Source organism: Melanerpes formicivorus, unplaced genomic scaffold, assembly GCF_026170545.1.
Source record: "Melanerpes formicivorus ecotype bairdi unplaced genomic scaffold, bMelFor1.0.p_v2 SCAF_2753, whole genome shotgun sequence".
Taxonomy (NCBI): domain Eukaryota; kingdom Metazoa; phylum Chordata; class Aves; order Piciformes; family Picidae; genus Melanerpes; species Melanerpes formicivorus.
In genome coordinates this window covers 3,207-27,683 of record NW_027145104.1, presented here as the reverse complement: position 1 = coordinate 27,683, position 24,477 = coordinate 3,207, and the positions used below count along the sequence as shown (strand labels likewise).

Here is a 24,477-nt window from a genome sequence, read left to right as displayed (position 1 = left end):
GGACACCATCTGGGTGAGGGACCTGGAGCTGTGCTGCTGCTGGACACCATCTGGGTCAGGGACCTGGAGCTGTGCTGCTGGTGCTGGACACCATCTGGGTCAGGGACCTGGAGCTGTGCTGCTGCTGGTGCTGGACACCATCTGGGTCAGGGACCTGGAGCTGCTGCTGGTGGTGCTGGGGGAGGTTTGGATGGGCGTTTGGGAGCAGCCAACCTCACTCCTGTCTCTCTGTCTCTCTCTCTCTCTCCTTGCAGAGATCTCCCTGGATCCAAGCCCCCCCAGGAGGTGACCATGAACTGAGCTCAGGAGCCACAGCAACCTCTCTCTTTTCTGTTTGTTTTGGGGTTGTTTTGTGGGGTTTGGTTTTTCCCTGGCAGGCCCGGGGGGGGGTTGGCTTTTTTTTCACCCCCCCCTGCCCCCCCAAGGCCACCCTGGTTGATGCCAGCTCTTTAAGGAGGGCCTTGCCTTCTCCCCCCCCCCCCCCCCCCATCCCCTCCCCTGACTCCAAAGCCATCCCAGGGCTGCCCCTGAGGCTCTTGGGAGAAGATGGGGAGGAAAAAGATCCAGATCCAGCGGATCACCGACGAGCGCAACCGGCAGGTGGGGGCTGGCCCTCCCCCCTCCTCCTCCTCCTCCTCCTCTCCCTTCTCTCCTCCTCCTCCTCCTCCTCCTCTCCCTTCTCTCCCCCTCCTCCTCCTCTCCCTTCTCTCCCCTCCTCCTCCTCTCCCTTCTCTCCCCTCCTCCTCCTCTCCCTTCTCTCCCCTCCTCCTCCTCTCCCTTCTCTCCCTCCTCCTCCTCTCCCTTCTCTCCCTCCTCCTCCTCTCCCTTCTCTCCCTCCTCCTCCTCTCCCTTCTCTCCCTCCTCCTCCTCTCCCTTCTCTCCCTCCTCCTCCTCTCCCTTCTCTCCCTCCTCCTCCTCTTCCTTCTCTCCCTCCTCCTCCTCTCCCTTCTCTCCTCCTCCTCCTCCTCTCCCTTCTCTCCTCCTCCTCCTCCTCTCCCTTCTCTCCTCCTCCTCCTCCTCTCCCTTCTCTCCTCCTCCTCCTCCTCTCCCTTCTCTCTCCTCCTCCTCTCCCTTCTCCCCCCTCCTCCTCCTCCTCCTCCTCTCTCCCTTCTCTCTCCTCCTCCTCCTCCTCTCCCTTCTCTCTCCTCCTCCTCCTCCTCTCCCTTCTCTCTCCTCCTCCTCCTCCTCTCCCTTCTCTCTCCTCCTCCTCTCCCTTCTCTCTCCTCCTCCTCCTCTCCCTTCTCTCCCCTCCTCCTCCTCTCCCTTCTCTCCCCTCCTCCTCCTCCTCCTCTCCCTTCTCTCCTCCTCCTCCTCCTCTCCCTTCTCTCCTCCTCCTCCTCCTCTCCCTTCTCTCCTCCTCCTCCCCCTCTCCCTTCTCCCCTCTCCCAGGATGTTGCTGGCTGAGCTTTGAGGTCCCTTCCAACCCAGCCCAATCCATGCCTCTAGGAAGGGTCTCCCTGCTCAGGCTGCTCAGGGCCTCATCCAGCCTGGCTTCCAACCTCACAGCTCCATCTCCAAGGCTTGGGCTTCAGGAGAAACCTGTCCAAGGAGGGTGTCCAGCACCAGGGACAAGGGGGGAATGGTTTGGAGCTGAGGGAGAGCAGGGCTGGACTGGACCTTGGGAAGAAGCTCTTCAGCACAAGGGGGTGGGGGAGAGGCTGGGATGGGTTGCGTGGGGAGGCTGTGGAGGTGTTCAGGACCAGGCTGGGTGAGCCCTTGAGCAGCCTGAGCCTAGCTGAGAGGCAGTGAGCTCGGAGGAGATGCTCCCTGGGGTCCCTTCCAACCATTTCTGCCATCCTAGGAATTTCCTCCCTCTGTTTGTTTGGTGAGGCTGGGATGGAAAAAAAAAAAGGACCCAGCTGGCCCAGACTGGGGATGGGAATGGGGGGAGGGGGTGGGGAGAAGAGCTTCCAACATCCAGATTGGATGCCAGGGAGAAGTTCTTCCCCCAGGAGGGTGGTGAGAGCCTGGCACAGGCTGCCCAGGGAGGTGATGGAAGCCTCCTCCTCAGCCCCAGAGGTGTTTAAGGCCAGGCTGGAGGTGGCTGTGAGCAACCTGCTGTGGGGTGAGCTGTCCCTGCCCATGGCTGGGGGCTGGATCTGGCTGAGCCTTGAGCTCTCTTCCAAGGGGGTTGGAACTGGAGGGTCCTTGAGGTCCCTTCCAAGGGGGGGTGGAACTGGAGGATCCTTGAGGTCCCTTCCAGGGGGGTTGGAACTGGAGGATCCTTGAGGTCCCTTCCAGGGGGGGGTTGGAACTGGAGGATCCTTGAGGTCCCTTCCAGGGGGGGGTTGGAACTGGAGGATCCTTGAGGCCTTTTCCAGGGGGGTTGGAACTGGAGGGTCCTTGAGGTCCCTTCCAGGGGGGCTGGAACTGGATGGATCCTTGAGGTCCCCTACCAGGGGGGTTGGAACTGGCTGAGCCTTGAGCTCCCTTCCAGGGGGGTTGGAACTGGAGGATCCTTGAGGTCCCTACCAGGGGGTTTGGAACTGGCTGAGCCTTGAGGTCCCTCCCAACCCAACCCATCCCTTGGGTCTGGGAAGGGCTCTCACTGTGAGGGGAAGCTCTCTTCCCATGCACCTCCATCCCCAGCCTGCAGCACCACCTTCTCGTGGCCTGGGCTGTGCAGAAGCCACCAGGCAGCAGCTCAGGAGGAGAGCAGGAGCCAAAGGCAGGGCAGGAGAGCGCAAAGTCAGAGTCCCTAATGGCATTAGGGGGCTTAGGGAGGTGGATTTGCCAGCCCAGATCAGACCATCAGCCCTTCAGCACCGGGCTGCTGGCTCTGGCAAGGGCCAGCTCTCCAGATCAGGAGAAAGGCAGCAGCCCCCCGCTGGGGTGGGGCAGTAATTCCCTCCTGCCCCCCACCCCCTCCTGGTGATCAGCTTAGCCCTCCAGGCAGGAGATTTGATTGCCCTCTTAGACTTAGAAGGTTAATTCTTCTGCAAGAGGCTTGTGTGTGCTGGTGGCAAGGGGAAGGGTTGGGGCTTTCTGTGCCAGGTCACCTGGAGATGTGCAGGATGAGACCACCCCCCCACCCCCCCCCCCCCACCTGCAGCACTGCATCCCCTTCTGCCCCACCCCAGCACAAGGAGGACCTGGGGGTGCTGGAGAGGGGCCAGAGGAGGCCACCATGAGCAGCAGAGGGCTGGAGAGCCTCCCCTGTGGGCACAGACTGGGAGAGAGTTGGGGCTGTTCAGGCTGGAGAAGGCTGCAGGGAGACCTTAGAGCAGCTTTGCAGTACCTGGAGGGGCTCCAGGGGAGCTGGGCAGGGACCCTGGACAAGGGCTGGGGAGGGACCCTGGACAAGGGCTGAGGAGAGACTCTGGACAAGGGGCTGAGGAGGGACCCTGGACAAGGGCTGGGAGAGACTCTGGACAAGGGCTGGGAGGGACCCTGGGCAAGGGCTTGGGAGGGACTCTGGACAAGGGCTGGGAGGGACTCTGGACAAGGGCTGGGAGGGACTCTGGACAAGGGCTGGGGAGAGACTCTGGACAAGGGCTGGGAGAGACCCTGGACAAGGGCTGGGAGAGACTCTGGACAAGGGCTGGGGAGAGACTCTGGACAAGGTCTGGGAGAGACCCTGGACAAGGGCTGGGAGGGACTCTGGACAAGGGCTGGGAGAGACTCTGGACAAGGGCTGGGGAGAGACTCTGGACAAGGGCTGGGAGAGACCCTGGACAAGGGCTGGGAGGGACTCTGGACAAGGGCTGGGAGAGACTCTGGACAAGGGCTGGGGAGAGACTCTGGACAAGGGCTGGGAGAGACCCTGGACAAGGGCTGGGAGAGACCCTGGACAAGGGCTGGGAGAGACTCTGGACAAGGGCTGGGGAGAGACTCTGGACAAGGGCTGGGAGAGACCCTGGACAAGGGCTGGGAGGGACTCTGGACAAGGGCTGGGAGAGACTCTGGACAAGGGCTGGGGAGAGACTCTGGACAAGGGCTGGGAGAGACCCTGGACAAGGGCTGGGAGAGAATCTGGACAAGGGCTGGGAGGGACTCTGGACAAGGGCTGGGAGAGACCCTGGACAAGGGCTGGGGAGAGACTCTGGACAAGGGCTGGGAGAGACCCTGGACAAGGGCTGGGAGAGACTCTGGACAAGGGCTGGGAGGGACTCTGGACAAGGGCTGGGAGAGACTCTGGACAAGGGCTGGGGGAGAGACTCTGGACAAGGGCTGGGAGAGACCCTGGACAAGGGCTGGGAGGGACTCTGGACAAGGGCTGGGAGAGACTCTGGACAAGGGCTGGGGAGAGACTCTGGACAAGGGCTGGGAGAGACCCTGGACAAGGGCTGGGAGAGACCCTGGACAAGGGCTGGGAGAGACTCTGGACAAGGGCTGGGGAGAGACTCTGGACAAGGGCTGGGAGAGGACCCTGGACAAGGGCTGGGAGGGACTCTGGACAAGGGCTGGGAGAGACTCTGGACAAGGGCTGGGGAGAGACTCTGGACAAGGGCTGGGAGAGACCCTGGACAAGGGCTGGGAGAGAATCTGGACAAGGGCTGGGAGAGACCCTGGACAAGGGCTGGGAGAGACCCTGGACAAGGGCTGGGAGGGACTCTGGACAAGGGCTGGGGAGAGACTCTGGACAAGGGCTGGGAGAGACTCTGGACAAGGGCTGGGGAGGGACCCTGGACAAGGGCTGGGAGGGACCCTGGACAAGGGCTGAGAGGGACCCTGGACAAGGGCTGGGGAGAAACTCTGGACAAGGGCTGGGAGGGATCCTGGACAAGGGCTGGGGAGAGACCCTGGACAAGGGCTGGGGAGAGACCCTGGACAAGGGCTGGGGAGAGACCCTGGACAAGGGCTGGGAGGGACTCTGGACAAGGGCTGGGAGAGACTCTGGACAAGGGCTGGGGAGGGACCCTGGACAAGGGCTGGGAGGGACCCTGGACAAGGGCTGGGAGAGACCCTGGACAAGGGCTGGGAGAGACCCTGGACAAGGGCTGGGGAGGGACCCTGGACAAGGGCTGGGAGGGACTCTGGACAAGGGCTGGGGAGGGACCCTGGACAAGGGCTGGGAGGGACTCTGGACAAGGGCTGGGAGGGACTCTGGACAAGGGCTGGGAGTGCCAGGACCAGAGGCAAGGGTTTTGAAACCGGAGCAGGGGAGATTCAGGTTGAGCATCAGGAGGAAGACCCTGGCACAAGTTGCTCATGGAGGCTGTGGCTGCCCCCTCCCTGGAGGTGTTCCAAGGCCAGGCTGGATGAGGCCTTGAGCAGCCTGGGCTGGTGGGAGGGGTCCCTGCCCCATGGCGGGGAGGGGTTTGGAACTGGGTGGTCTTGAAGGTCCCTTCCAACCCCATCCCCTTCCATCCTCCCCACGGGCAGCAGGAGGGCAGGGCAGGGGCAGCCCTGGGGCCTGGAGCCACCCAGCCCTGTCCAGCACCTCCCCGAGGTGATTAAGCACTAACGAGATTGGGCTCTAAGCTGCTCAGCTGCCCTGGGGCCCCCTCCCCACCGCCCCTCCCCCACCACGTGCAGGCTCCCAGCTCACGTTGCTGGCCCCCAGCCAGGCTCTGGGGGGCCTTGGACACCCCACAGCTTGAGGGACAGCGCCCCCTGTGGCCCCGGCACCCCAGTGGCCTCAGCACCCCTATGTGATCAGTGCCCCAATGGCCTCAGCACCCCTATGGCCTCAGCACCCCAATGGGCACCAGCACCCAGTGGCCTCAGCACCCCTATGTGATCAGCACCCCTATGTGATCAGCTCCCCAATGGCCTCAGCTCCCCAATGGCCTCAGCACCCCAATGGCCTCAGCACCCCTATGTGATCAGCACCCCTATGGCCTCAGCACCCCAGTGGCCTCAGCACCCCTATGGCCTCAGCACCCCAATGGCCTCAGCACCCCTATGTGATCAGCACCCCTATGGCCTCAGCACCCCAATGGCCTCAGCACCCCTATGTGATCAGCACCCCTATGGCCTCAGCACCCCTACGTGATCAGCTCCCCAATGGCCTCAGCACCCCTATGGCCTCAGCACCCCCAATGGCACCAGCACCCCAGTGGCCTCAGCACCCCTATGTGATCAGCACCCCTATGTGATCAGCTCCCCAATGGCCTCAGCTCCCCAATGGCCTCAGCACCCCAATGGCCTCAGCACCCCTATGTGATCAGCACCCCTATGGCCTCAGCACCCCAGTGGCCTCAGCACCCCTATGGCCTCAGCACCCCCAATGGCCTCAGCACCCCTATGTGATCAGCACCCCTATGGCCTCAGCACCCCAATGGCCTCAGCACCCCTATGTGATCAGCACCCCTATGGCCTCAGCACCCCTACGTGATCAGCTCCCCAATGGCCTCAGCACCCCAATGGCCTCAGCACCCCTATGTGATCAGCACCCCTATGGCCTCAGCACCCCAGTGGCCTCAGCACCCCTATGGCCTCAGCACCCCCAATGGCCTCAGCACCCCTATGTGATCAGCACCCCTATGGCCTCAGCACCCCAATGGCCTCAGCACCCCTATGTGATCAGCACCCCTATGGCCTCAGCACCCCTATGTGATCAGCACCCCTATGGCCTCAGCACCCCAATGGCCTCAGCTCCTGCCCCACCACAGCTCCTCTCCATACCTTCTCCACAGCTCCTGCCCCACCACAGCTCCTCTCCATACCTTCTCCACAGCTCCTGCCCCTCCACAGCTCCTCTCCATACCTTCTCCACAGCTCCTGCCCCACCACAGCTCCTCTCCATACCTTCTCCACAGCTCCTGCCCCACCACAGCTCCTCTCCATACCTTCTCCACAGCTCCTGCCCCTCCACAGCTTCTCTCCATACCTTCTGCACAGCTCCTGCCCCACCACAGCTCCTCTCCATACCTTCTACACAGCTCCTGCCCCCTCCACAGCTCCTGCCCCTCCACAGCTTCTCTCCATACCTTCTCCACAGCTCCTGCCCCCTCCACAGCTCCTCTCCATACCTTCTCCACAGCTCCTGCCCCACCACAGCTCCTCTCCATACCTTCTCCACAGCTCCTGCCCTACCACAGCTCCTCTCCATACCTTCTCCACAGCTCCTGCCCTACCACAGCTCCTCTCCATACCTTCTCCACAGCTCCTGCCCTACCACAGCTCCTCTCCATACCTTCTCCACAGCTCCTGCCCCTCCACAGCTCCTCTCCATACCTTCTCCACAGCTCCTGCCCCACCACAGCTCCTCTCCATACCTTCTCCACAGCTCCTGCCCCACCACAGCTCCTCTCCATACCTTCTCCACAGCTCCTGCCCCACCACAGCTCCTCTCCATACCTTCTCCACATCTCCTGCCCCACCACAGCTCCTCTCCATACCTTCTCCACAGCTCCTGCCCCTCCACAGCTCCTCTCCATACCTTCTCCACAGCTCCTGCCCCACCACAGCTCCTCTCCATACCTTCTCCACAGCTCCTGCCCCCACCACAGCTCCTCTCCATACCTTCTCCACAGCTCCTGCCCCACCACAGCTCCTCTCCATACCTTCTCCACAGCTCCTGCCCCTCCACAGCTTCTCTCCATACCTTCTCCACAGCTCCCTGCCCTACCACAGCTTCTCTCCATACCTTCTACACAGCTCCTGCCCCTCCACAGCTCCTCTCCATACCTTCTCCACAGCTCCTGCCCCTCCACAGCTCCTCCCCATACCTTCTACACAGCTCCTGCCCCACCACAGCTCCTCTCCATACCCTCTACACAGCTCCTGCCCCACCACAGCTTCTCTCCATACCTTCTACACAGCTCCTGCCCCTCCACAGCTCCTCCCCATACCTTCTACACAGCTCCTGCCCCACCACAGCTCCTCTCCATACCCTCTACACAGCTCCTGCCCTACCACAGCTTCTCTCCATACCTTCTACACAGCTCCTGCCCCTCCACAGCTCCTCTCCATACCTTCTCCACAGCTCCTGCCCCCACCACAGCTTCTCTCCATACCTTCTCCACAGCTCCTGCCCCTCCACAGCTTCTCCCCACCTCCACTCCCTCCCCAGCTGCTGCCTCTGCCCCGCTGCTGAGCGCAGCTCTCCCTTGGCCCCGCAGGTGACCTTCACCAAGCGCAAGTTCGGGCTGATGAAGAAGGCCTACGAGCTGAGCGTGCTGTGCGACTGCGAGATCGCCCTCATCATCTTCAACCACTCCAACAAGCTCTTCCAGTACGCCAGCACCGACATGGACAAGGTGCTGCTCAAGTACACCGAGTACAACGAGCCCCACGAGAGCAGGACCAACGCCGACATCATCGAGGTGAGGCCCCCGGCGCCTCCCCAGCCCCCTGCCTGCGCCGCCCCTGGCGGGAGCCAGCCTCGGGCTTTGGCACCAGGGGGGTAGGGGGGGAGGTGGAGGAGGTTGGGAGGAGGGTAAGGGTGGGAGGGAGAGCGCCAGGGTTCGGTTTGGGGTTGAGTTGACATCTTTGGAAGGTAAGGATGGGAGGGAGAAGATCTCCAGGGTTCAGTTTGGGGCAGGGTAAGGATGGGAAGGAGAAGATCTCCAGGGTTTGGTTTGGGGCAGGGTAAGGATGGGAAGGAGCAGCTCTGGTTGAGTTGGCATCTTTGGAGGGTAAGGATGAGAGGGAGAAGATCTCCAGGGTTCAGTTTGGGGTTGAGTTGGAATCTCTGGGAAGGTAAGGATGGGAGAGAGATCTCCAGGGTTCAGTTTGGGGTTGAGTTGGCATCTCTGGAAGGTAAGGATGGGAGGGAGAAGATCTCCAGGGTTCAGTTTGGGGTTGAGTTGGAATCTCTGGAAGGTAAGGATGGGAGAGAGATCTCCAGGGTTCATTTTGGGGCAGGATAAGGATGGGAAGGAGCAGCTCTGGTTGAGTTGGCATCTTTGGAGGAAGAAGGTCTCCAAGGATCAGTTTGGGGCAGGGTAAGGATGGGAAGGAGCAGCTCTGGTTGAGTTGGCATCTTTGGAGGGTAAGGATGAGAGGGAGAAGATCTCCAGGGTTCAGTTTGGGGTTGAGTTGGCATCTCTGGAAGGTAAGAATGGGAGGGAGAATATCTCCAGGGTTCAGTTTGGGGCAGGGTAAGGATGGGAGGGAGAAGATCTCCAGGTTTCAGTTTGGGAGGAGGGTAAGGATGGGAGGGAGAGCGTCAGGGTTCAGTTTGGGGCAGGATAAGGATGGGAAGGAGCAGCTCTGGTTGAGTTGGCATCTTTGGAGGGAGAAGGTCTCCAAGGTTCAGTTTGGGGCAGAGTAAGGATGGGAGAGAGATCTCCAGGGTTCAGTTTGGGGCAGGGTAAGGATGAGAGGGAGAAGATCTCCAGGGTTCAGTTTGGGGCAGGGTAAGGATGGGAAGGAGCAGCTCTGGTTGAGTTGGCATCTTTGGAGGGTAAGGATGGGAAGGAGAAGATCTCCAGGGTTCAGTTTGGGGTTGAGCTGACATCTTTGGAAGGTAAGGATGGGAGAAGATCTCCAGGGTTCAGTTTAGGGCAGGATAAGGATGGGAAGGAGCAGCTCTGGTTGAGTTGGCATCTCTGGAAGGTAAGGATGGGAGAGAGAAGATCTCCAGGGTTCAGTTTGGGGCAGGGTAAGGATGGGAAGGAGAAGATCTCCAGGGTTTGGTTTGGGGCAGAATAAGGATGGGAAGGAACAGCTCTGGTTGAGTTGGCATCTTTGGAGGGTAAGGATGGGAGGGAGAAGATCTCCAGGGTTCAGTTTGGGGTTGAGCTGACATCTTTGGAAGGTAAGGATGGGAGAGAGAAGATCTCCAAGGTTCAGTTTGTGGCAGGGTAAGGATGGGAGGGAGCAGACCTGGTTGAGTTGACATCTTTGGAAGGTATGGATGGGAGAGAGAAGATCTCCAGGGTTCAGTTTGGGGCAGGGGTAAGGATGGGAAGGAGCAGCTCTGGTTGAGTTGGCATCTTTGGAGGGAGAAGATCTCCAGGGTTCAGTTTGGGGCAGGGTAAGGATGGGAGGGAGAAGATCTCCAGGGTTTGGTTTGGGACAGGATGAGAGTGGGAGGGAGAAGCTCTGGTTGAGTTGGCATCTTTGGAGGGAGAAGGTCTCCAAGGATCAGTTTGGGGCAGGGTAAGGATGGGAAGGAGCAGCTCTGGTTGAGTTGGCATCTTTGGAGGGTAAGGATGAGAGGGAGAAGATCTCCAGGGTTCAGCCTGGGGCAGGGAAAGGATGGGAAGGAGAAGGTCTCCAAGGTTCAGTTTGGGGCAGGGTAAGGATGGGAGGGAGAAGGTCTCCAGAGTTCAGTTTGGGGCAGGGTAAGGATGGGAAGGAGCAGCTCTGGTTGAGTTGGCATCTTTGGGGCAGGATAAAGATGGGAGGGAGAAGGTCTCCAAGGTTCAGTTTGGGGCAGGGTAAGGATGGGAAGGAGAAGGTCACCAAAGTTCAGTTTGGGGCAGGGAAAGGATGGGAAGGAGAAGGTCTCCAAGGTTCAGTTTGGGGCAGGGTAAGGATGGGAAGGAGAAGGTCACCAAAGTTCAGTTTGGGGGCAGGGAAAGGATGGGAGGGAGAAGTCTCCAAAGTTCAGTTTGGGGCAGGGAAAGGATGGGAGGGAGCAGACCTGGTTGAGTTGGCATCTTGGGTGCAGGGAAAGGATGAGAGTGAGCTGATCTCCAGTTTGTGCTCCTTGTCCTGTCCCTGGGCACCACTGAGCAGAGTCTGGCCCCAGCCTCTTGCCCTCCACAGGCCCTTGAGCCCTGGCTGAGCCTTGAGAAGTGATTGGTAGCTGGAGAGCAGCTCAGGGATGGGTGAGTGGTGTGGAGCAGCACCCTGGGCAGCTCCATAGAATCATGGACTGTTGTGGCTGGAAGAGACCTTTCAGACCATGAAGTCCAACCCTTACCCAGCACTGCCTGGGCACCATCAACCCATGGCCCTCAGCACCACATCTGCACAGCCTGGACACCCCTGCAGGCATTGGGGACTCCACCGCTGCCCTGGGCAGCCTGGGCTTGGTCTCCACCACCAAAAAGGAGAAGTTTGTCCTCTCCAGGGGAACTCAGATCTTCTTCCAGGCCCAAATCTCCTTCTTTCTGAGTCCTTTGGAGCCTGGTTGGTGCCCATCCCCCCTGGCACCACCAGCTGAGTCAACGCAGCCCTCCCCCTCCCCGGCCCTTAGCCTCCCCTGGATGCTCCACTCGAGGCCCTGGCAGCCTCCACCAGCTTTTTGTCTTGGCCTAAGAAATACCAGCACCAGTTTGGGCAGCCTGCTCTGCTCCCCCCATATGGTCCAGGATGCCAACAGTCCCCAGCTGAGGAGTTCCACATGGTCCTTGGCACCCAGCGAGCTCCCTGCCTCGGCACCGCCCTGGGAGCTGCAGCCGTGGCCAAAGCCAAGGGCAGGAGCGGAAGGATCCTGGGCTGGGTGGCAAGGAGGCAACAAAAGAGTCCAGACACAGCAGGCTGGGCACGAGGAGCTGGCAGAGCCAGCTGGTGAGGGACAGGAGAGGGGTTGGAGGTGGTTTGAGCATCCCCCCTCCGGCCCCCAACCTCATCTTGTCCTGGAGGAGGGTTGGGGCTGCGCTGAGCTGTTTGCTTGGAGGGTGGAGCAGAGGCCAGGAACCTGGAGCTGTGCTGCTGGTGGTGGACACCATCTGGGCCAGGAACCTGGAGCTGTGCTGCTTGAGGGCAGTCTGTGGGCTCCTGGATGGGGTTTGGGAAGCTCAGGTTGGCTAAAGCCCTTTGTGACCTTCTTGGCTGCTTGGAAGATGGAGCAGAGACATCTCCTGGGCCAGGAAGCTGGAGCTGTGCTCCTTGAGGGCTCCTGGATGGAGCTTTCCAAGCCCAGGTTGGCTAAATCCCTTTGTGACCTCCTTGGCTGCTTGAAGGATGGAGCAAGCAAGATGAACATCTCCAGGGCTGGGAAGCTGGAGCTGTGCTGCTGGTGGTGGACACCATCTGGGTCAGGGGCCTGGAGCTGTGCTGCTTGAGGGCAGTCTGTGGGCTCCTGGATGGGGTTTGGGAAGCTCAGGTTGGCTAAAGCACTTTGTGACCTCCTTGGCTGCTTGGAGGATGGAGCAGAGACATCTCCTGGGCCAGGAACCTAGAGCTGTGCTCCTTGAGGGCTCCTGGATGGAGATTTCCAAGCCCAGTTTGACTGAATCCCTTTGTGACCTCCTTGGTTGTGTGGAGGATGGAGCAAGCAAGAAGATGAACATCTCCAGGGCTGGGAAGCTGGAGCTGTGCTGCTGGTGGACACCATCTGGGTCAGGGGCCTGGAGCTGTGCTGGCTGAGGGCAGTCTGTGGGCTCCTGGATGGGGTCTGGGAAGCTCAGGTTGGCTAAAGCCCTTTGTGACCTCCTTGACTGCTTGGAGGATGGAGCAGAGACATCTCCTGGGCCAGGAACCTGGAGCTGTGCTCCTTGAGGGCTCCTGGATGGAGATTTCCAAGCCCAGTTTGACTGAATCCCTTTGTGACCTTCTTGGTTGTGTGGAGGATGGAGCAGAGACATCTCCTGGGCTGGGAAGCTGGAGCTGTGCTGCTGGTGGTGGACACCATCTGGGTCAGGGACCTGGAGCTGTGCTGGTTGAGGGCAGTGTGTGGGCTCCTGGATGGAGCTTTCCAAGCTCAGGTTGGCTAAATCCCTTTGTGACCTTCTTGTTGAGTGGAAGGATGGAGCAGAGCCATCTGAGAGGGGAGGCTGGAGCTGTGCTGGTGCTGGTGTGGGCTCCTGGATGGGGTTTGGGAAGCCCAGGTTGGCTAAATCCCTTTATGACCTCCTTGGCTGCGTGGAGGATGGAGCAAGCAAGAAGATGAACATCATCTGGGCTGGAGAGCTGGAGCTGTGCTGATTGAGGGCAGTGTGTGGGGACCTCTTCCAGAGTCCCACACCCCCCCCCCCCCATACTGAAGAACCTCTTCCTCACACCCACCCTAGCACAGCTCACAGGAGGTCAGGGGTTGGAAGGGACCTCTGAAGGCCATGGAGTCCAAGCCCCCTGCCAGAGCAGGAGCAGAGAATCCAGCACAGGGCCCACAGGACCACATCCAGGCTGGGTCTTGAAAGTCCCCAGAGAAGGAGACTCCATGCTCCAGGGCTCTGGGAACCTCACAGTCAAGAACTGAATGGAATTAACCAGGCTGGAAAAGACCTTCGAGATCCTCCTCACCCAGCACCACCTGATCAACTCAACCATGGCACCAGGGGCCCCATCCAGGCTCCTCTTAGACACCTCCAGGGATGGAGACTCCACCACCTCCCTGGGCAGCACATCCCAAGGGCAAATCTCTCTTCCTGGGAAAGATTTCTTCTTGACACCCAGCCTAAACCTCCCCTGGCACAGCTTGAGGCTGTGTCCTCTTGTTCTGGTGCTGGTTGCCTGGGAGAAGAGACCAACCCTTCCCTGGCTACAACCTCCCTTCAGGGAGCTGTAGAGAGCAAGAAGGTCTCCCCTGAGCCTCCTCTTCTCCAGGCTAAGCAACCCCAGCTCCCTCAGCCTCTCCTCGTGGGGCTGTGCTGCAAACCCCTTGCTCCTCCTCTCCCTCCCCCTCCTCTAACCCTCCTCTCCCTCCCCCTCCTCTAACCCTCCTCTCCCTCCCCCTCCTCTAACCCTCCTCTCCCTCCCCATCCTCTAACCCTCCTCTCCCTCCTCTAACCCTCCTCTCCCTTTCCCTCCTCTAACCCTCCTCTCCCTTCCCCTCCTCTAACCCTCCTCTCCCTCCCCCTCCTCTAACCCTCCTCTAACCCTCCTCTCCCTTCCCCTCCTCTAACCCTCCTCTCCCTCCCCCTCCTCTAACTCTCCTCTCCCTCCCCCTCCTCTAACCCTCCTCTCCCTCCCCATCCTCTAACCCTCCTCTCCCTTTCCCTCCTCTAACCCTCCTCTCCCTTTCCCTCCTCTAACCCTCCTCTCCCTTTCCCTCCTCTAACCCTCCTCTCCCTTTCCCTCCTCTAACCCTCCTCTCCCTTCCCCTCCTCTAACCCTCCTCTCCCTTCCCCTCCTCTAACCCTCCTCTCCCTCCCCCTCCTCTAACCCTCCTCTCCCTTTCCCTCCTCTAACCCTCCTCTCCCTTTCCCTCCTCTAACCCTCCTCTCCCTTCCCCTCCTCTAACCCTCCTCTCCCTCCCCCTCCTCTAACCCTCCTCTCCCTCTCCCTCCTCTAACCCTCCTCTCCCTCCTCTAACCCTCCTCTCCCTCTCCCTCCTCTAACCCTCCTCTCCCTCTCCCTCCTCTAACCCTCCTCTCCCTCTCCCATCCTCTAACCCTCCTCTCCCTTCCCCTCCCAACCATTCCCCGTCCGCTTTCACCCTCGACCTCCACCCCATCCCCAAACCCCATCCCCAAACCCCTTAGGGCTTTGCTTTCCCCCCCCTTCCCCTCCTCCCCTTCCTTCCCCCTCCCTGGCGGCCTCTTGGCTCCTCCACCTCAAGCTCCTCTGCCGCTTGTCATTCGCAGACCTTAAGAAAGAAAGGGTTCAACGGCTGTGACAGCCCCGAGCCCGACGGCGACGACTCCATCGACCAGAGCCCCCTGATGGAGGACAAATACCGCAAGGGCAGCGAGGATCTGGACATCCTCTTCAAGCGCTACGGCGTAAGTGCTGCCCCCCTGCCGGCAAAGCCTTCATCACCTCTTCTCTTTCTCTCCCTCTCTCTTTCTTCCTTCCTTTGTTTTCGGTTTGTTTTGTTGCCGTTTGGTTTCCCCCTTCCGTCTGCCCTCCCCACCTTCCCCGATCCCTTCCGTCTCCCCTCCCCACCTCCCCGATCCCTTCTGTCTCCCCTCCCCACCTTCCCCGATCCCTTCCGTCTCCCCTCCCCACCTTCCCCGATCCCTTCCGTCTGCCCCCCCCACCTTCCCCGATCCCTTCCGTCTCCCCTCCCCACCTTCCCCGATCCCTTCCGTGTGCCCTCCCCACCTCCCCGATCCCTTCCGTCTCCCCTCCCCACCTCCCCGATCCCTTCCCTCTCCCCTCCCCACCTCCCCGATCCCTTCCGTCTCCCCTCCCCACCTCCCCGATCCCTTCCGTCTCCCCTCCCCACCTTCCCCGATCCCTTCCGTGTGCCCTCCCCACCTCCCCGATCCCTTCCGTCTCCCCTCCCCACCTCCCCGATCCCTTCCCTCTCCCCTCCCCACCTCCCCGAACCCTTCCGTCTGCCCTCCCCACCTCCCCGATCCCTTCCGTCTCCCCTCCCCACCTCCCTGATCCCTTCCCTCTCCCCTCCCCACCTTCCCCGATCCCTTCCGTCTCCCCTCCCCACCTTCCCCGATCCCTTCCATCTCCCCTCCCCACCTCCCCGATCCCTTGTCTCCCCTCCCCACCTTCCCCGATCCCTTCCGTCTCCCCTCCCCACCTTCCCCGATCCCTTCCGTCTCCCCTCCCCACCTTCCCCGATCCCTTCCGTGTGCCCTCCCCACCTCCCCGATCCCTTCCCGTCTCCCCTCCCCACCTCCCCGATCCCTTCCCTCTCCCCTCCCCACCTCCCCGATCCCTTCCGTCTCCCCTCCCCACCTCCCCGATCCCTTCCCTCTCCCCTCCCCACCTCCCCGATCCCTTCCCCTCTCCCCTCCCCACCTCCCTGATCCCTTCCCTCTCCCCTCCCCACCTTCCCCGATCCCTTCCGTCTCCCCTCCCCACCTTCCCCGATCCCTTCCATCTCCCCTCCCCACCTCCCCGATCCCTTGTCTCCCCTCCCCACCTTCCCCGATCCCTTCCGTCTCCCCTCCCCACCTTCCCCGATCCCTTTCCATCTCCCCTCCCCACCTCCCCGATCCCTTCCGTCTCCCCTCCCCACCTCCCCGATCCCTTCCGTCTCCCCTCCCCACCTCCCCGATCCCTTCCCTCTCCCCTCCCCCCCATGCCCCTCCCCCTCAACCCCCCCCCCGTGGCAGGCGCTGAACAAGAAGCACCGGGAGTGTGAGAGCCCCGAGGGGGAGGAAGTTTTTGCCCTGACCCCGCAGACGGAGGAGAAATACAAAAAGATAGATGAGGAGTTTGATAAAATGATGCAGAGTTATCGGCTCGCAGTGAGTAGCTGCTGGCCTGCAGCGACCCCTCCCCCAGCCCAACCCCCCACCCACCCACTGGCCCTCTGGCCGGTGATGCTGGGCCCGAGGGCACTTGCAGTTGGGTTGGGGGCTGGGGTTTGGGTTGGGGTTGAGTTTGGTTTGGTTTGGTTTGGTTTGGTTTGGTTTCATTTGGTTTGGTTTGGTTTGGTTTCATTTGGTTTGGTTTGGTTTGGTTTCATTTGGTTTGGTTTGGTTTGGTTTCGTTTGGTTTGGTTTGGTTTCATTTGGTTTGGTTTGGTTTCATTTGGTTTGGTTTCATTTCATTTCATTTGGTTTGGTTTGATTTGGTTTGGTTTGGTTTTACTTGGTTGGTTTGGTTTCATTTGGTTTGGTTTCATTTGATTTGGTTTGGTTTCATTTGGTTTGGTTTCGTTTGGTTTGGTTTCATTTGATTTGGTTTGGTTTGGTTTCATTTGATTTGGTTTGGTTTGGTTTCATTTGATTTGGTTTAATTTGATTTGGTTTGGTTTCATTTGGTTTGGTTTGGTTTCATTTGGTTTGGTTTAATTTCATTTGGTTTGGTTTAATTTCATTTGGTTTGGTTTGGTTTCGTTTGGTTTGGTTTGGTTTCATTTGGTTTGATTTGGTTTGGTTTCATTTGGTTTGGTTTGGTTTCATTTGGTTTGGTTTGGTTTGGTTTCATTTGGTTTGGTTTCATTTGGTTTCATTTCATTTGGTTTCATTTGGTTTCATTTCATTTGGTTTGGTTTGGATTGGTTTCGTTTGGTTTCATTTGGTTTCATTTGGTTTGGTTTGGTTTCATTTGATTTGGTTTGGTTTCATTTGGTTTGGTTTGGTTTCATTTGGTTTGGTTTGGTTTCATTTGATTTGGTTTGGTTTGGTTTCCTTTGATTTGGTTTCATTTGGTTTAGTTTGGTTTTATTTCATTTGCTTTGGTTTAGTTTGATTCCATTTGTTTTGATTTGATTTAGTTTGATTTGATTTGGTTTCAATTGGTTTAGTTTGCTTTGCTTTGATTTGGTTTCATTTTGCTTTGATTTGGTTTCATTTGGTGTGATTTGGATTGGTTTGGCTTGATTTGGTTTGGTTTGGTTTCATTTGATTTGGTTTGGCTTAATTTGATTTCATTTGATTTAGGTTGGCTTTGGTTTGGTTTGGCTTTGGTTTGATTTGGCTTTGGTTTGTTTGGGGTTGTTTTCTTGCATGGCTTTGCTTCAGAGCCTCCTCTGTGGAGCTGGGAGCTGATGTGGGCAGCCCTGAGTGCATCGTCCTGGGCTTGAGCGTTTAGGAGGGGTGCTGTGAGAGACCACCTTGGGGGGCTCCCTTGTGGGGCCCACCTGGGGAATCACAGGAGAAGTAGGAATGAATAGGCCTTGGGAAGAAGCAGGATAGAGGTTGAAGAAGTAAGGTAGAAGCTGGAGAAGCAGGGAGAGACCTTGGGAAGGAGCAGGACAGAAGCTGGAGAAGCAGGGAGAGACCTTGGGAAGGAGCAGGGAGAGACCTTGGGAAGGAGCAGGGAGAGACCTTGGGAAGGAGTAGGACAGAAGCTGGAGAAGCAGGAAGAGACCTTGGGAAGGAGCAGGACAGAAGCTGGAGAAGCAGGAAGAGACCTTGGGAAGGAGTAGGGAGAGACCTTGGGAAGGAGTAGGATAGAAGCTGGAGAAGCAGGGAGAGACCTTGGGAAGGAGTAGGGAGAGACCTTGGGAAGGAGCAGGACAGAAGCTGGAGAAGCAGGGAGAGACCTTGGGAAGGAGTAGGGAGAGACCTTGGGAAGGAGTAGGATAGAAGCTGGAGAAGCAGGGAGAGACCTTGGGAAGGAGTAGGGAGAGACCTTGGGAAGGAGTAGGATAGAAGCTGGAGGAGCAGGGAAAGACGTTGGGAAGGAGCAGGGAGAGACCTTGGGAAGGAGTAGGATAGAAGCTGGAGGAGCAGGGAGAGACCTTGGGAAGGAGTAGGATAGAAGCTGGAGGAGCAGGGAAAGACCTTGGGAAGGAGCAGGGAGAGACCTTGGGAAGGAGTAGGATAGAAGCTGGAGGAGCAGGGAAAGACCTTGGGAAGGAGCAGGGAGAGACCTTGGGAAGGAGTAGGATAGAAGCTGGAGGAGCAGGGAGAGACCTTGGGAAGGAGTAGGACAGAAGCTGGAGAAGCAGGGAGAGACCTTGGGAAGGAGTAGGGAGAGACCTTGGGAAGGAGTAGGATAGAAGCTGGAGAGGTAGGGAGAGACCTTGGGAAGGAGCAGGGAGAGACCTTGGGAAGGAGCAGGACAGAAGCTGGAGAAGCAGGAAGAGACCTTGGGAAGGAGTAGGGAGAGACCTTGGGAAGGAGCAGGACAGAAGCTGGAGAAGCAGGGAGAGACCTTGGGAAGGAGTAGGGAGAGACCTTGGGAAGGAGTAGGATAGAAGCTGGAGGAGCAGGGAAAGACGTTGGGAAGGAGCAGGGAGAGACCTTGGGAAGGAGTAGGATAGAAGCTGGAGGAGCAGGGAAAGACCTTGGGAAGGAGCAGGGAGAGACCTTGGGAAGGAGTAGGATAGAAGCTGGAGGAGCAGGGAGAGACCTTGGGAAGGAGTAGGACAGAAGCTGGAGAGGTAGGAAGAGACCTTGGGAAGGAGTAGGACAGAAGCTGGAGAAGCAGAGAGAGACCTTGGGAAGGAGTAGGGAGAGACCTTGGGAAGGAGTAGGACAGAAGCTGGAGAAGCAGGGAGAGACGTTGGGAAGGAGCAGGAGAGACCTTGGGAAGGAGTAGGATAGAAGCTGGAGGAGCAGGGAAAGACGTTGGGAAGGAGCAGGGAGAGACCTTGGGAAGGAGTAGGATAGAAGCTGGAGAGGTAGGAAGAGACCTTGGGAAGGAGTAGGACAGAAGCTGGAGAAGCAGGGAGAGACCTTGGGAAGGAGCAGGGAGAGACCTTGGGAAGGAGTAGGGAGAGACCTTGGGAAGGAGTAGGGAGAGACCTTGGGAAGGAGTAGGATAGAAGCTGGAGGAGCAGGGAAAGACGTTGGGAAGGAGCAGGGAGAGACCTTGGGAAGGAGTAGGATAGAAGCTGGAGAGGTAGGAAGAGACCTTGGGAAGGAGTAGGACAGAAGCTGGAGAAGCAGAGAGAGACCTTGGGAAGGAGCAGGGAGAGACCTTGGGAAGAAGTAGGATAGAAGCTGGAGGAACAGGGAAAGACCTTGGGAGGGAGCAGGGAGAGACACTGGGAAGGAGTAGGACAGAAGCTGGAGAGGTAGGGAGAGACCTTGGGAAGGAGCAGGGAGAGACCTTGGGAAAAGCCTTCACAGGGTAGCTTAGGCTACCTAAGGAGGAGAGAGGAGGGAAGGAGGAGGGGGAGGAAGAGGAGAGAGGGGAGGAAGAGGGAACCACATGTGAACTGAGCTGTGAGTGGCAGGGGGCAGAGCCCTATGGCTGCAGGGACTTCCTCCTCGGACTTCCTCCCCCCTACCCCTTGCCCCCTCCCCCCAGCCCAGCTCAGGACCCAGCCCCTGGCTGCCCAGCTGAACCCCTTGGGGCTGGTTGGGGAGCCCCAGCTGTGTGCTTGGCTTTGGGGTGCCGAGGCCTCAGCAGGGCTTGGCTGGGTGCAGAAGCTGCCCCAGGAGCTGTGGTTGCCCCCAGAGAGGCCCTCGGGGGGGTGGCTTCTGCTGCCTGGCCTTTGGCATTTGCTGGGCATGGGAAGAGGAAAATGGTTGAGGTTTGGCTGCTCTGTGCCTCTTCTGCCCCCTCCTGCCTCCCACCCCCACCCCTCCCACCCCCAGCCAGGTCCTGAAGTGATGTGGAAGCCACCTGAGATCCTCCTCCTCCCTCTCCTTCTCTTCTTCCTCCTCCCTCCCTCTCCTTCTCTTCTTCCTCCTCCCTCCCTCTCCTCCTCTTCTTCCTCCTCCCTCCCTCTCCTTCTCTTCTCCCTCCTCCCTCCCTCCCTCTCCTTCTCTTCTCCCTCCTCCCTCCCTCCCTCTCCTTCTCTTCTTCCTCCTCCCTCCCTCCCTCTCCTTCTCTTCTTCCTCCTCCCTCCCTCCCTCTCCTTCTCTTCTCCCTCCTCCCTGCCTCTCCCCAGCAGCTCCCCCACTTTCACACAATCACTGCCTGATTTAGGTCAGAATGAACCTTTGAAGCCCTTCCACTTCCAACCCTCCTGTCCTGGGGGCCACCAGCCCAGGTCACTCCAGGCTTCAGCCAGCCTGCCCTTGAGCACCTCCAGGGAGCCCTGCAGGTGCCAGGCTGGATGCCAGGCTCAGCCCAGGGGCTCTGCAGGCTGTGGAGGAGCTTTCCCCACAGTGCCAACTGGTGGTCTCCTGCTGCTGCCTCTCTGGGGGAGGTTCATTCCCATCCTGGTGGGTGAGGAGCAGCCTCACAATGCACTGGGCTGGAAGGGACCTTCAAAGGTCATCCAGTCCAGCCCTCCCCCTCCCCCCCTGCAGTCAGCAGGGACATCCCCAGCTGGATCAGGTTCCTCAGAGCCCCTTGACCTGGACTGGGTCCAGGGATGAGGCCTCCACCACCTTCCTGGGTTCCAGCACCCTCAGAGCAAACAACTTCTTCCTGCTGTCCTGCCTCAGCCTCCCCTCCTCCACTTGCAGCCCACTGCCCCTGGGTCCTGGGGGGCTTCAGGGGCTCCTCCCTGCAGGGCTCTGTGGTTGGGAGCTTTGGCACTCTTGGTTGGGAGTAGGTTCAGCCCTCCTGAGGTGCTTCCAGCTGCTCCTCCCCTGTGGAGCTGCCCTCAGAACACTGAGCCTGGCTCAGTGCAGCCTGCACATGAGCCCAGGGCAGCTGGCTGCAAAGCTCTGAGGCGCCCAGCTGGAGCTGCTTTGCTCTTCTTGCTCTTCTCTTGGTGGGCTCTGCACTCTGGCACATCCCCCTGAGATGCCACCACAGGCAGGGCACAAGCTCAGCAGTGAGCCAGGGGCTTGAAGGCATCCAGGTTGTCCTCCTCTTTCTCAGCAGTGAGCTGCTGCTGCTGTGGTGCAGGACCAGAGCTGCCAAGTGAGGAACCACCTCCTCTTTCCCTCTCCCCCCTCTCCTCCTTCCCCCTTCTCCTCCTCTCCCCCTTCTCCTCCTCTCCCCCTTCTCCTCTCCCCCTTCTCCTCCTCTCCCCCTTCTCCTCCTCTCCCCCTTCTCCTCCTCTCCCCCTTCTCCTCCTCTCCTCCTTCCCTCCTCTCCCCCTTCTCCTCCTCTCCTCCTTCCCTCCTCTCCCCCTTCTCCTCCTCTCCTCCTTCCCTCCTCTCCCCCTCTCCTCCTTCCCTCCTCTCCCCCTCTCCTCCTTCCCTCCTCTCCCCCCTCTCCTCCTTCCCTCCTCTCCCCCTCTCCTCCTTCCCTCCTCTCCCCCCTCTCCTCCTTCCCTCCTCTCCCCCCTCTCCTCCTTCCCTCCTCTCCCCCCTCTCCTCCTTCCCTCCTCTCCCCCCTCTCCTCCTTCCCTCCTCTCCCCTCTCCTCCTTCCCTCCTCTCCCCTCTCCTCCTTCCCTCCTCTCCCCCCTCTCCTCCTCCTTCCCTCCTCTCCCCCCTCTCCTCCTCCTTCCCTCCTCTCCCCCCTCTCCTCCTTCCCTCCTCTCCCCCCTCTCCTCCTTCCCTCCTCTCCCCCCTCTCCTCCTCCTCTCCCCCCTCTCCTCCTCCTCTCCCCCCTCTCCTCCTCCTCTCCCCCCTCTCCTCCTCCTCTCCCCCCTCTCCTCCTCCTCTCCCCCCTCTCCTCCTCCTCTCCCCCCTCTCCTCCTCCTCTCCCCCCTCTCCTCCTCCTCTCCCCCCTCTCCTCCTCCTCTCCCCCCTCTCCTCCTCCTCTCCCCCCTCTCCTCCTCCTCTCCCTCCTCTCCCCCCTCTCCTCCTCTCCCCCCTCTCCTCCTCCTCTCCCCCCTCTCCTCCTCCTCTCCCCCCTCTCCTCCTCCTCTCCCCCCTCTCCTCCTCCTCTCCCCCCTCTCCTCCTCCTCTCCCCCCTCTCCTCCTCCTCTCCCCCCTCTCCTCCTCCTCTCCCTCCTCTCCCCCCTCTCCTCCTCTCCCCCCTCTCCTCCTCCTCTCCCTCCTCTCCCCCCTCTCCTCCTCTCCCCCTCTCTCCTCCTCTCCCCCCTCTCCTCCTCCTCTCCCCCCTCTCCTCCTCCTCTCCCCCCTCTCCTCTCCTCTCCCCCTCTCTCCTCCTCTCCCCCTCTCCTCCTCTCCCCCTCTCCTCCTCCTCTCCCCTCTCCTCCTCCTCTCCCCTCTCCTCCTCCTCTCCCCTCTCCTCCTCCTCTCCCCCTCTCCCTCCTCCTCTCTCCCCCTCTCCTCCTCCTCTCCCCTCTCCTCCTCCTCTCCCCTCTCCTCCTCTCTCCCTCTCCTCCTCCTCTCCCCCTCTCCTCTCTCCCTCCTCCTCCCTCTCCCCCCTCTCCCCAGCCCTTCCTCACCTCCTGCTCTCTGCTCAGTCCGCAGTGCCCGCTCCGAACTTCGCCATGCCAGTCTCGGTGCCAGTCAGCAACCCTGGCAGCCTGCAGTTCAGCAACCCTGGCAGCTCCCTGGTGACCCAGTCCCTGGTCACCTCCTCGCTGACAGACCCTCGCCTGCTCTCCCCCCAGCAGCCAACCCTGCAGAGGAACTCAGTGTCCCCAGGGCTGCCCCAGCGGCCGGCGAGCGCAGGTGAGCAGCACCGACCCTGCCCTCGCCCAGCCCCCCCAGCCACCCCCCCAGAACGCTCAGCCACCCCGAGTCCAGCCTCTCAGACCACCTCCTGCCAGCCTGGAGCCATCCCCCTGCTCCTGGGCACTCCAGGGCTTGGTCCCAGCTCTGCTGCAGCCCCTTGAGAGCATGGGAAGGGCTCCAGCTCAGCCACCCCAACCCCAACCATCCTCTCCCCTCTCTGTCCACCTCCTGCCAGCCCTGGAGCCATCCCCCTGCTCCTGGGCACTTGGTCCCAGCTCTGCTGCAGCCCCTTGAGAGCATGGGAAGGGCTCCAGCTCAGCCACCCCAACCCCAACCATCCTCTCCCCTCTCTGTCCACCTCCTGCCAGCCCTGGAGCCATCCCCCTGCTCCTGGGCACTTGGTCCCAGCTCTGCTGCAGTCCCTTGCAAGCATAGGAAGGGCTCCAGCTCAGTTACTACAACCCCAACCATCCTCTCCCCTCTCTGTCCACCTCCTGCCAGCCCTGGAGCCATCCCCCCTGCTCCTGGGCACTCCAGGGCTTGGCCCCAGCTCTGCTGCAGCCCCTTGAGAGCATGGGAAGGGCTCCAGCTCAGTTACTACAACCCCAACCATCCTCTCCCCTCTCTGTCCACTTCCTGCCAGCCCTGGAGCCATCCCCTCAGGGCTTGGCTCAGCTCTGCTGGAGCTCCTTGCAAGCATGGGAAGGGCTCCAGCTCAGTTACCCCAACTCCCTCCTGTCCCATCTCAGATCACCTCCTGCAGCCTGGAGCCCTGGGCACTCCAGGGCTTGGTTCCACCTCTGCTGCAGTCCCTTGCAAGCATGGGAAGGGCTCCAGCACAGCCACCCCCACCCCCAACCATCCTCTCCCCTCTCAGACCACCTCCTGCCAGCCCTGGAGCCATCCCCCCTGCTCCTGGGCACCCCAGGGCTTGGCCCCAGCTCTGCTGCAGCCCCTTGCAACCATGGGAAGGGCTCCAGCACAGCCACCCCAACCCTCCCCTCCTCTCCCCTCTCAGACCACCTCCTGCCAGCCTGGAGCCATCCCCCCTGCTCCTGGGCACTTGGTCCCAGCTCTGCTGCAGTCCCTTGCAAGCATGGGAAGGGCTCCAGCTCAGTTACTACAACCCCAACCATCCTCTCCCCACTCTGTCCACTTCCTGCCAGCCCTGGAGCCATCCCCTCAGGGCTTGGCTCAGCTCTGCTGGAGCTCCTTGCAAGCATGGGAAGGGCTCCAGCTCAGTTACCCCAACTCCCTCCTGTCCCATCTCAGATCACCTCCTGCCAGCCTGGAGCCCTGGGCACTCCAGGGCTTGGTTCCACCTCTGCTGCAGTCCCTTGCAAGCATGGGAAGGGCTCCAGCTCAGCCACCCCAACCCTCCCCTCCTATCCCCTCTCAGACAACCTCCTGCCAGCCCTGGAGCCATCCCCCTGCTCCTGGGCACTCCAGGGCTTGGCCCCAGCTCTGCTGCAGCCCCTTGCAAGCATGGGAAGGGCTCCAGCTCAGCCACCCCAACCCAACCATCCTCTCCCCTCTCTGTCCACCTCCTGCCAGCCTGGAGCCATCCCCTCAGGGCTTGGCTCAGCTCTGCTGCAGCCCCTTGCAAGCATGGGAAGGGCTCCAGCTCAGCCACCCCACCCCCAACCATCCTCTCCCCTCTCAGACCACCTCCTGCCAGCCCTGGAGCCATCCCCCCTGCTCCTGGGCACCCCAGGGCTTGGTCCCAGCTCTGCTGCAGCCCCTTGAGAGCATGGGAAGGGCTCCAGCTCAGCCACCCCAACCCTCCACTCCTGTCCCATCTCAGTCCACCTCTTGCCAGCCCTGGAGCAGGTGAGAGGCTGAGGACCATCCAGCTCCAAGGGCTCTGCCCATGGCTGGGGGCTTGGAACTGGCTGCTCCTGAAGGTCCTTTCCAACCCAAACCATGTTGGGAGTGCTTGGAGCAGCCTGGGCTGGTGGGAGCTGTCCTTGCCCCATGGCTGGGGGCTTGGAACTGGCTGCTCCTGAAGGT

The 24,477-nt window shown here is 60.3% G+C and overlaps 1 protein-coding gene across 1 annotated transcript; it reads left to right on the top strand.

Annotated features, from left to right (window-relative positions):
- Positions 1-258: 258 nt before the first annotated feature.
- LOC137461636 (myocyte-specific enhancer factor 2D homolog) lies at positions 259-22,628 on the top strand. Its single transcript, XM_068171318.1, has 5 exons — positions 259-600; positions 8,010-8,213; positions 14,313-14,450; positions 15,747-15,881; positions 22,254-22,628. The coding sequence occupies exons 1-5, from the start codon at positions 547-549 to the stop codon at positions 22,626-22,628; spliced, it is 906 nt and encodes a 301-aa protein (XP_068027419.1). The 5' UTR covers positions 259-546.
- Positions 22,629-24,477: the final 1,849 nt, after the last annotated feature.